Source organism: Mauremys reevesii, unplaced genomic scaffold (genome assembly GCF_016161935.1).
Source record: "Mauremys reevesii isolate NIE-2019 unplaced genomic scaffold, ASM1616193v1 Contig2, whole genome shotgun sequence".
Classification (NCBI taxonomy): Eukaryota; Metazoa; Chordata; order Testudines; family Geoemydidae; genus Mauremys; species Mauremys reevesii.
This window is the reverse complement of record NW_024100826.1, coordinates 633611-645925: the sequence shown is the minus strand read 5'-3', so window position 1 is coordinate 645925 and position 12315 is coordinate 633611. Positions and strand designations below refer to the sequence as shown.

At 44.9% G+C, this 12315-nt stretch overlaps 1 protein-coding gene across 1 annotated transcript in view; it reads left to right on the top strand.

Annotated features, from left to right (window-relative positions):
• Window positions 1-223: 223 nt before the first annotated feature.
• Window positions 224-12315, top strand: part of LOC120393426 (membrane-spanning 4-domains subfamily A member 15-like) — a 29804-nt gene continuing 17712 nt past the window's right edge. Inside the window, exons 1-4 of the mRNA XM_039517969.1 lie at window positions 224-267; window positions 3296-3578; window positions 7415-7534; window positions 9314-9370. Of these exons, the coding sequence (XP_039373903.1) occupies window positions 3309-3578; window positions 7415-7534; window positions 9314-9370 (447 nt within the window). The 5' untranslated portion in view covers window positions 224-267; window positions 3296-3308. The remainder of the gene's footprint in view (window positions 268-3295; window positions 3579-7414; window positions 7535-9313; window positions 9371-12315) is intronic.

Genomic DNA, 12315 nt, shown 5'->3' with positions numbered 1-12315 from the left:
CCCATATGCTCTGACCCAGAAGGGATGGTGATTAGGATGGGGAAAAGGCATATGAGGGACCCTGATGGGGATGGGGGAAGGGAACAGGACTTTGGAGCCCTGCAGTAAAACAGGGCAGAGTAAGGAGGGAGGAGCTGAGTGTGACAGTCAGGGCAGGATTCAAAGTCTGACGCTAATAAAACCCCCTTTACATGAGCCTGTGAGAATTTCCTGGTGAGGCTTGGAGTCACCCACAGCTGGACGGAGGAGAGGAGCTGCGGTGACAGAGTAAGTGCATTGGCAAACACTTCCTTGGGTGATCATTAAAATTGGGGGTTGGTGGCCAAACTGGGCGAGACAGCCATGGAGATGCCGAGATCCTTTCAGGAGTCTTGTAGGAAAATGAGGTCAGAATTTAGAAAGCACTAGATCTGATTACCTGACAAGTGGGGAAGAGAAGGGGAGGGAGAAATTTGTGGCTCAAAGCAGCATGCTCCTATTTGAGCAAGTGTCACTTCCCAGACCTCTAGAAAATGTTCATACAGAAAGATGGAGCAGCGACATAACTTGCTTGCATTGATTCAAATATTTTCATGCGTCAGCTGCTCTCCACTATTTGTAGGGTTGCCAACTTTCTATTTGCAGAAAACCAAACATCCTTGCCCCTCCCCTGCTCCACCCCTTCTCTGAGGCCATGCCCCCCGCTCACTCCATCCCCTCTCCCTCCATCGCTCGCTCTCCCCCACCCTTTCTCACTTGCCCATTTTCTCCAGGCTGGGGCGGGGGGTTGGGGTCCGAGAGGGGGGGAGGGCTCCAGCTGCAGGTGTGGGCTCTGGGGTGGGGCCAGGGATGAGGGGTTTGGGGTGTAGGAGAAGGCTCCGGGCTGGGGCAGGGGGTTAAGGTGTGAGAAGGTGTATGGGCTTTGGGATGGGGCCAGAAATGAGGGGTTCAGGGTGCGGGAGATTCCTGGGCTGAGGCAGGTGGTTGGAGTATGTGGGGGGGTGAGGGCTCCGGCTGTGGCTGTGGGCTCTGGGGTGGGGCCAGGGTTTGGGGTGCAGGAGGGGGCTCAGGGCTGGGGCAGAGGGTTGGGGCATGGAAGGGGATTTTTTGGCTCAGGCAGGCTCCTTACCTGGTTCCGCTATCTGGGAAGCTACCCGCATCTCATTCCAGCTCCTAGGCGGAGGCATGACCACATGGCTCTGCACACTGCCTGCACCTGCAGGTGCCACCCGCTCAGCTCCCATTGGACGTGGTTCCTGGGTGGGGGCAGCACACAGAGCCCTCATGGCCATCCCTCTGCCTAGGAGCCAGAGGGAGATCCTGACAGCTTCCCAGATAGTGGAACCAGGTGGGGACCCTGCCTGAGCCAACAACTGGACTTTTAATGGCCCGGTCAGCAAAGCTGACCGGAGCTACTAGGGTCCCTTTTTGCCTGGGCATTCTGGTCAAAAACCAGACAGCTAGCAACCCTAATGACGTGGCTCTAGCCAGTGAATAAAAGAGACGGGGTTCAGAGGTTGGAATGGTGTTGATATCGTCTGTGATGTCTCTTGTCTAATAACAGCTGGATCTGGGGTGGGCATTTGATGCTGCCAAAGGTCGGTGCCTCCAGTTCTTTTGAAAACATAGAGACAAGTAGTGTCACCGTGCCACCTTCCCACTCCCACAACATCCCCAAGCAAATGAATGAAATACTGTGGTCTGGCCAGTGAAAGGGTAACAGAAATGGGACAAAAGGGGTTGCACAGGTTGGAGAGAATAGAATATCTGGGAAGGAAGAGACAGTCCTGACTATTCCCATGGCCCCTTTAGCCTTTTCTTCCTCCTTACTACCCACATAGGTTAGATCGGCATTTAAATTGAGAGCTTTCAATGCCAGAAGGGATCATTATGGTCATCTAGTCTGATCTCCTCAGTAACAGAGGCCATAGAACTTCTCCCCACGGATTTCTGCATCAAGCCCCTTAATTCCTGCTTGCACTAGCCTGAATTTATGCTTCCAACACTAGATCTTGTTTCCCCTTTGTCTGCCAAATGAAAGAGCCTTCTACCCTTAGAAATAATCTTCCCACTTACAGACCGTGATCACAACCTGCTTTCCAGTGCTTATTAACACTTAAAAAATATCTAGAGCCTCTTAACATGCCAAACCTAGCAGCAGCCGGAAGCGTTGTGAAGACTGGCCCCTATGAGGTTAGTACTGTACTTTGCCATGTGGAAGAACCTATAAATGTTTCACAAAATGGGACATAGGCATATGTGCCTCTGCAGCCATCTTTCTGTTAGAGTGTTGGGTGATTGTTATTAACTAGCCTTTGTGTTGTTAACTAGAGCGAGGGAACAAATTCAATTTTTTCCGCAGAAAAATTCAATTTTCACTGGAAATCTGAATACTAACATATTTTGATTTGGAAATGCTGAAATGCAGGAATTCCTGTGCGTCATTGCCCCCCTTTTCCTCTGCAGGCCTGGAATCCTGGTCAGACAACATTTCCTGTGGCACATCATGGTCATGCCTCTTCAAAATGGAGGCAGTGCATTATTGGAGTCCCTGGCCATGGCACATGGTGAGAAATGTAGTCCAGCTAAGGATATCAGCCTGCTGTGAGGAACAGGGATATGTGGCAACTGAGCTACATATTGTATGAGGCACCACGGCAACATAGCTGAATTGAAACATTTTTGGTTGAGAGCTCTCAGTTTTGTGATGAAAAGTTCTGTGAAAAGGAGACCCTTTTCACACACACAAATATTCACTTAATGGAAAACCCAATTTTCCATCAGAAAACAGTTTTGGTGGAACATTTTTGGCCAGCTCTTCCGTAAATGCTTTGGGGTCTGATCCCATGCCTTTGAAGTTAATGGGAATGTTTCCTTCACTTAGATAGGAGCAACAGCAAAGTCTTTGTGCCAAAGAACCTGAGTTAATTTTACCCTCTGTCAGATCAGATAATCAATTGCACAGCTCTGGAAAATTCCATTCCAAAAAGTGAAAGATCCAGAAAGTTAAGAGCATCTGGAAAAGGAGGGGTGGAATGGAGACACTAGAGCTCCTTGGCTGAGATTTTAAAAGCCAACTAGAAAGTTGAATTTAATGGGAGTTGTGTGGCTGAATCCTTGAGTCAGCTTTTGAAATCTCAACCCTTATCTTTAGGGTGTTGCTAGTGCTCCAATTATAGCTCCATGTGAAGGACAAAATCATGGCAGGGACTCGAAAGGGGTTGAGCATTAGCTAACTAAGATTCCTACTCAGCTAATTTGAGGAGTCAGTGTTATTACATATGGCTTAATCTGGGCCAATCACTCTTTTATGCAGCATCTTCATCATCATGGCAGCACCAGGAAGCATGGCCAATGGGGTGCTTGTATTCATGCCCCCAAACAGCGCTGGCATCATCCACCAAGGCCAGGGAGTCTCTGGTGCCATTTCCCAGACTCCTGAGATGGTGCAATGTGGGCCTCAGCAGTTCAGAGTCATGAACCCTGGGAACCAGCCTCTTGGGTCAGTGTACCCCGGGAGTCCCGCTGAGCAGGTTGCACAGCTGAGGAAAGTAGGGATGATGGAGATATTCCTCAAAGCACAGCCCAAGACCCTGGGGGTAAGTGTGATCTTTTCTCTCAATCCATGAGAATGAGTCATTTCGATGCAGAAGGGCCTGCAAAGGTGGCTGAATGACTGAGCATGAGCAAATTCCAGAGCCCACCTTTTTCTTTTTTACTTTTACCAACAGCTTTATGGGAAGGATGCCAAGAAGCCAGTGCCATCAGGTGACTTGGCATCTCAGGGACCCAAGATAGGTCTGACCTCTTCTTGAGACTTCATTGCTCTGGGGTCGGGGGGAATAGACCCAGAGTTCCAGGGTTAATGAATCGTCCTAGCTGCCCAAACAGGGAGAAATGAGGATTAATCAAGCAAAGAAGAAAAAGTGGGGGAAAGGATTATAAACCAGCTGTTTCTGTAACTAATGGAATGAAACAGCCCCATATTGGGGAGGAGGGGATGGCTATTTAACTGCTATAAATCAGAGTAGCTCCATTGTGCTAATTCACACCGACCGAGGATCTGGTCTGAGAAGGAACACTTCAAACCAAGGGTCCCTCTTCTAGTTACTGCAGTGCAGAGCTGATTCCATTCAGCCTTGAACTACTAGTGAAATCAACCAATCTACAACTTCTATCCATCAGTCTACGTGGATAAGCCCATGATTGGTAGTTTATTTACAATTATATAAATAAATAAATGAGTTAATAGATTATTGGTTTTAAGGCCAGTAGGGACCACTGGGATCATTTACTCTGACCTAGGCCAGAGAGCCATAGGCCAGAGAACATCTCTGGAATAATTCCTGTTTGAATTCAAGCATCCAGTCTTGATTTAAAAATTGCTAGCGATGGAGAATACACCACAGCTCTTGGTAGGTTGTTCCAATGGCTAGTTATCTTCAGTGTTAAACATTTTCACCTTATTTCCAGTCCAAGTCTGTCTAGCTTCAACTTCTAGAGATTGGATTTGCTAGATTGTCTGCTAGATTGAAGAGCCTGTTACTAAATTTTATTTCCCCACAGAGGTGCTTATAAATTGTGACCAAATGAACCCTTAACCTTTTTTAGTTAAGATCACCAGAGTCCTGAGAAGGGGCCTATTTGAATTATCTTGTTGCAACATTTGGGCTTCTCTGGCTCAAAAGACATGGTCCAAAATCTCTGCTGGTGTCCCAGCCCCATTCCTTTCAGTGGAGTTTAGTCTCCCAGCAGGGAATCTGTTCAGAGGGGTAGATGTAGTGATCCATGGGTTTCTTGTTGTCTGTAGGGTTCCAGTTGTCTGTAGGGTTCCAGTGTTGAAGCTGATCACAGTGTCCAGGAAGTTGATGCTGGTGTGGGAGAGAGTTTAACAGACAGAGATGAAGGTTGTTGAAGTTGTGGTGGAAATCTATGAGGGAGTTTAGGTCGTTTGTGCAGAGGATGAAAATATCATCAGTGTAGCTCAGGTATATCATTGGTTTGATGGTGCATTTGTCCAGAAATTCTTCTTCAAGATGGCCCATGAAAAGTTTAGCATATTGGGGAGTCATCCTAATACCCATGAATGTTGTTATGGTTTGGACAAAGTGTTGGTTGTTGAATGTAAAAATAATATGGGTGAGGGTGAAATGGATGAGTTTGGCGATGTGCTTGTAGTAGGTATCAGAGGGTTGTCCATTGTCTTGTAAATATTTGAGTCAGGTGACTTTGCTGTCACTGTGAAGGATGTTGGTGTATTGGGAGGTGACATCCATAGTGGCAAGGGTGGTGTTCTAAAGGAGGTTGTTGATGTTGCGGAGTTTGTGGAGGAAGTCGGTTGTATCCTGGAGGAAGCCGAACCTTTGTGTGGTGAGTGGTTTGAGGATGGTTTCTATGAGTTCCTATATTTCTTCAGTAAGAGTGCTGTGGCCAGATATGATATGTCTGCTGGGGTTCCATTGTTTGTGTATCTTGGGAAGCAGGTAGAAGTTCCCTGGGTTGGGTATGTGGAAGATGAGTTTGTAGAGATTCTCTTGGAGCTATTTGGGGAAGATGAGGTGATATCCTTACATTCCTGGATAAATTGTGGTGTGAGGTGTTATTTGAGTTCTTCAGAGTAGGTGGTGTCGGAGAGTTGTCAGTTGGCCTCATTAACATAGTCATCATAGTTGAGGATTACAATGGCAACCCCTTTGTTTTTTGGTTGGATCACTCTCTGGTTAGATTTCTGGGACTGTATGGTTGTCCTTCTGGCAGTAGAGAGATTGTGGTGGATGTTAGGGTTGTTGAGGATTTCATAATCAATTCTTTTTTGAAGCAATCAATGTAATCAACAAGAGTGTATTTTTGTCTGTTCTGTGGTGTCCAGTCAGATGATTCTTTTTTTTTTATTGTCGATGGGGATGTAGTAATTATGAGTGGTGTTGTCATTGTGAAATAATTCTTTGAGGTGGAGTCGTCAAAAGAATTCTTCTAGTTCTCTACATGCTAGTATGGTATCGGGTTCTGTGGTGGGGAAGAAGTTCAGTCCCTTAGAGAATATGGATAATTCAGCTGCAGTTAGGGATAGTCTTGATAAAATGATGATTTTCATCTGTTGTGTATTATCAATGTTGTGGGTACTGGTGCATTGATTTCTCCCAGAGGTGGTATTCTGGGGTTTGTGGAGTAGTTGTAGTTGGTTCTACATTTTGTTTTTAGTTTGGATGCCTGTCGTCAGATTTCTTTGACAGTTGTTTTGGATTTTTTGCATGATTTACGGGTAACTTCCCTGGTGTTTTTGTTTTGTTTTTTCTTCCAGTGTGGGAGCATGTGATGAGTTCTTGTTTGAGATGCTCCTTTCTGCAATATATGAGGTGCAATAAATGGTTCCTTAGTTTTTCTGAAGTTCGTCTGAAGAGCTGTTCAGCATGTTTGGAATTATATGTAGTGGCCAGAGGGTTATGATGGTGAGACATCTGTGGATGATATTTTCTATCTTGAATTTGCTAAGTAAGTAGATGTCACTCTTAAGGTTTTTTTCCTTTTTCTTCATGTTGTGGAGTTTTCACTTCAGACAGCAAATTTGATATCTTCCACTATTATATTTAGTATTGTAGCTGTGTTGGTCTCAGTATATTAGAGAGACAAGATAGGTAAGGTAATATCTTTTATTTATTGGACCAACTTCTGCTGGTGAGAGAGAAAAGCCTTCGAAGCTTACACAGATTTGATTGTCTGATTCATTCTTTGGTGTGATTCCTGTCACTGTTGAGGAGGTCATTAGGGGAACCACATTTTTTCAGTGGGAAATGTAGTTACCACAAAATCAAAATTTTCCATTGAGAAAATCAAAAACAAAATATTTTGTTTTGGGTTGGGACTTCCCAAATCAAAGTACTTCAGTTTGTCAAACTGAACTGAAATGTTTCCCCTCAGTTCAGTTTGACATTTAAACTGCATCCACCTGAGCTGCTACAAAGCCTCAAGTTCAAATGGTGGCCTCATTCCTCCACATAGGACTGGCTCCCTGTTCCAAACTGCACTGCGGTCTCCTCTTTTACTGAACCACTGTGGGATCTCATGGGAGTCCCATGATTCCACATGTGAGATGTAGTCCAGCTAGGAAGTCTAGCCCATAGAAGAGAATGGGGGCACGAGGCACCTCAACTACAATTACCCTAAGGCAACACACTGACTCAGGCAGACTCAGTCCAGCGTTAACCAAGCCTAAATGAAATATTTTAAGTCGGTTTGACAAACTGAAATGAAATGTTTCAACATTTCCAAACTGAATTTTTTCAGATTTTGAATTAAACAACTGTCAAAAGATCAGAATTTCCCACAGGATGGAAATTCCAATTTGCGGTCAGCTCTGCTCAGGACATTGTGCGCCGCTCCATCTCAAGATGGCAAGGAATTGGCTTGTTTTTGCTGCCCCATTCTCTTCCCACAGGCCATCCAGATCCTGACTGGACTGATGCACATTGGCTTTGGGGGTGTGTCTGCAGTTTTCGTCGAATACTACATTTCCATCTCTATTCTTGGAGGGTACCCCTTCTGGGGAGGACTTTTTGTGAGTAGAATAAATGGAAGCATCTATGAAATGATAGCATGGCCACATGGATATATAATCGTTGTCTATGATTAATGCTGTACCGATATATGAGACCTATAGTGATACACATAAGATAAACAGAGGGCAAGACAGACACTTCCGGGATCTTAATGCACTTTCTAAACATGAGTGAACTAAACCTAATAAAACATTAGTGAGTTAGATATTATTTTCCCCATTTTACAGATGGGAAGCCTGAGGCACCAAGGGGGTAGTGGAGTCACCCAAGGTAATGCAGTTGAATTGTGTCAGCACTCGGTATAGAATCCAAATCTCAAGATTCTTCCCCATTTACTTCAAACTTGTTCTACGTATCAAGAGACAATGCAGACTGTAGCTATGGTCATCAATAAGTAACAAATACCTAGTATCTCTTTACCAAAAGAAACCCACAGCAGATGTCATTCAACTGGAATATAGTAGAACGTTAGTCCATCCAAACTGGCACTTAGTCTGCTGTCACACTTCCTGCTGTCACTTGGTAGACCATTGGCCCATCTAATGTGCTGACCCATTTCCTGCCATTGCTGAGCGGATCATTAGTTTGCTGTCCTGCAGCAAGCAGTGCCCCAGGCTAGGCATCAAAAATCCTTCCCCACATGCCACCTTAGTCCCCCAATAAAACCCTCCCACACACGCTTGAAAGACAGGGGCCTTCCACCAGCTATCAGCCCTGAGTGCCACTCTCACAACCCCTGCTACCAACCTTGTCTGTTCTACATGTCAAGTATCCTGGCATTTTGACAATCTGCTCACCCTCTTCACCAAAACTGTCTTGTTGGGCTGGTGTTAAGGGCCAAGCTTCTGTGAAGTCCCTGCCTTAGCCCTTTTGCTGGGATGATGTTGGTACTCAAGCATCCGTGAAGTCATTGGCTCAGCACCTTTCCCTACTTGGCTGATGTCAAGGCCCAGGCCTTTGTGAGGTCACTTACTGAGCACCTCTAGCTTACTAAGGTGAGGTCAAGGCTCAGGTCTCCATCCCTTTGCGACACCCTTGGCTGAACTGGCCTTATTAGGGTTTGTCTGCCTTGAATGGAGGGAGGGGAAAAACCTTGGTGGATCAGCAAAAAGGACAAATCTCCTGCCAGGTTCCAAACCAGGGACCATTCAACTGTCAAGTGAAAATGGTGACTGATCCACCACAGAAAACAGAGTGTGGAGGTGACAGCAGGGGGGCACTGCAGGTCTGGATTGAGACGTGTTAGCACAGCTGGGAGTCTGGGGAGGACAGCACTGGAACAGCTGGGGGTACTGCAGGTCAGGCTTGAGATGTGGAGATGCTCATATACCATGGCGATGGAAGTACTATACAATCTCCATAGGCAGAGACATAGGCAGGGGATGGCACAGCTGCACTGAGTGGAAGGTGGGGTAAGGAACCTGGTGACTTCCTGAGCTCTTCTCAGGACCATCCACTCATTGCTCTGTTTATGGGGAGAAGAGCAAGTTCAGCTGTCAAAAAGGAGCAAGAACTCAGAAGGAGGAGAGAAGAGGAGGAGAATCTGGGGGGAAGGATTATGACACGGGTGCCACCTTAAATGGATTTAGATGAACCTGGATGGCAGCATTATTAGATGGAAACTGCTCTCCAACACTTGATATAATTATTATGACTGCCCCTGCTGAGGGAAGTGTGTCATTCTTTCCCTTTGCTTCCATCACATACAGCCTGTCTTGGAGGAGTGATCATTCTTGTAAGTGTGAAGTGTGAATGATGGTTTTCTCTTTCCTGGGCAGTTTGTCATTTCTGGATCCCTCTCGGTTGCAGCTGAGAATCGTGGCAACATCTGTCTGGTAAGTTTCTAGAGAATGTTCCCTCCCCTTTCCTAACCGGGGTGGGGAGGTTTTGGGTGGGGAGATTCTCAGAGTTTAGCTCTGCTTCACCCAGGGCACTATCGAGGAAGAGAGTTGCTGATGAGAGAGCAGAGAGCTTGTTGATCAAGAACATGGAAAAAGAATGTTCGAAAGGGAGAAGGTAGGTGAGGTAATATCGTTTATTGGACCAACTTGTGCTGGAACACGTGTTGGAGAGGAAGACGGCAGAGACAAATAGGGAGCTGAAAGAGAAAAGGGGATATTTTAAACGACTCCCTGCTGTCTACCTCAGTATTTTTAGCAGCAGCTTGTGGCCCAACAACTACCTTCAATTTTTCTATTGACTAATAAACCTCAATTAGGAGCCCAATAGAAAAGAAAAGTAGAAAGTAAGAAAGTAGAGCTGCAAACAGCTGCTGAAAAGGGAGCCAGGCTACCAGGGAACAAAAGAAAGACAAAGGGTCCAGGGAGTCTGCAAAAAAGAAGAAATTTAGAAGAATTAAAGTAGCCAGAAATATATTCAAAATAGTAAAGAGAAAGGGACTTCCAGTGAGGCCCCTATGGAGCAGAGCACTAAGTATCTGTGAGACTTTAGGATGTGCTAAAAATTAAGCACATGTTTAAGTGCTTTCCTGAAGTGAGACCTACAGCAGATCAAAAAATAGGGGAATAAATGAAAAATGTTGCAGAAATTTTTTCACCATTCCCCCTCCCCAAAAACATTCATGTCAATGAAATTTTGAACATTGTAACCAGCTCTGCCTCTTACCTTTTACCTGCTATTTTCTTTTCTCTGCATAGTAGGAACAGTCTTTTCTAAGTGGAAAGTATAATTCACCCCATAAGCCATACTCTGATAACAATGAGACACTCTCGGAAATATATTAGCTACCTATTGGCAGGCTTCGCAGGTGACTAAGGGCTGCAATAGCCAATTGCTATGGTTTATTGCTGTGGTTCTGATAAGTGAACTTCTAAAGTGTGATAGGCTTGTATCAGGGTTCCCTCCTCACTCTGAACTCTAGGGTACAGAGATGTGGGGACTGGCATGAAAGACCCCCTATGCTTATTTCTACCATCTTAGGTTAAAAACTTCCCCAAGGCACACATCCTTTCCTTGTCCTTGGATGGTATTGCTGCCACCACCAAGTGATTTAGACAAAAATTCAGGAAAAGGGTCACTTGGAGTCCCTATTCCCCCAAAATATTCCCCCAAGCCACTTCACCCCCTTTCCTGGTATATATTAAGAATAATATACTAACCAATTGGTTACAATGTGAGCACAGACCAAGCCCCTTGGTTTTTAGGACACTGAAAATCAATCAGGTTCTTAAAAGAAGAATTTTATTTATAAAAAAAGTAAGAGAATCACACCTGCAAAATCAGGTTGTAAGGTAACTTTACAGGGTAAATAAAAAGATTTAAAACACAGAGGATTCCCCTCTGACTCTGCTTCCCAGTTACAAAACAGGAATGAAATTACCTCTTAGCATAGGGAAAATTCACAAGCTAAAACAAAAGATAATCTAACACATTTCCTTGCCTTACTTACAATTTTTGTAATCTTAGATGCTCGTTTCAGGTATGTTGTCAGGAGATGTTTTACCTGCCTGGTCTCTCTCTCTCCATCCAGTGAGGGAACAAACAAAGAGAGCCCAAACAAAACCTCCCCTCCATTTAAAAGTATCTTCTTTTCTTATTAGTCCTTTTGGTCAGGTGCCAACCAGGTTATTTGAGCTTCTTAACCCCTTACAGGTAAAGATTCAGTACAGCTACCCAGGAGGGATTTTATACGACCCTTAACTGTATCTATATGACAGCTTGGCTTGTATGAAGCCCTAAAATTCAGGCAGTTCTTTTGAACTCCCAAAATTACATAAGCAATGAAATTGCATTTTTAAGTGAATTTAGTGCTTATAAGAGGTCCTAAGACAGAAAAATCAAGCTCCCTATTTACCCTGGAACATACACAGCATGTGTCAGCGACCGTTAAACCAGCCACAGGGCTTAGAATTGGGAACCTTCAGCACTAGAAGGAAAAGTCTCTACTACTTGAGCTAGCAGATGGGGAGCCTTAAATGTCTTTCATGTGTCTCAGCTGCTAGAGGCAGACAAGAACTCCACCCTGTCCTAGCACGGCTTGCATATGGACAGTGCAACATTAGTCTCAAATCACCTCACCCCAGGCCTGCTGGGACCACCTCCAAAGGCATCTAAATCAGCAGTCCAACCCAGTCAGTTCTTGGCCTCTCTTTTACAGCCAAAAAGGGGGTCAGTTACTTCAGAGTGGAGGACACTGTCCAAATTCTTGTAGATTCTTGTCCAAATAAGAACTGGACTGACACGTCCAGCCCCCTTCACGTAATCTGCGAAATGTCAAATGGGAGCAATTTTTTGTCACTAGGCTGGGTTGGAGCTGGTCACGTAGAGGTGAAAGGCCCCAAATCCAGTTACAATTTCCCCAAGAAGAATCAGGTTTTTTGTTCAAGAATATTCTAGTATTTCCAGGGGGAGGCGTTGGGCTTTTCTTTTCTTTTCTTTTTTTTTTTGGATGAAGAAAAAATACCCCTGGAGAAAGGCCATGCTGTTCTCATGACATCTCCCCATTCTCAGTCCTAGCTGAAGTACGGAGTTGTGGCAAGATCAAAGCATAAGCTAGTGGTGCTGAACTGAGAGCCAGTAGAGCTGAGTTGATTCCTCACTTTTCCAGTAACCTTCGGCAACTCCCTTCACCTTTCCATGTTTCATTATCTCTCTTGTGTCTTTAGATCATAAACTCTTTGGGGAAGGGACTGTATATGTATGTGTGTACAGCACCCAGCACAATGAAGAACCCATCTCAGTTGGAACCTCTAGCCATTATCATAATATGAGTCAGCCAGGCTTATCTAACTTTCCTAAAGAAGTGCAGAGTTTGAGTTGA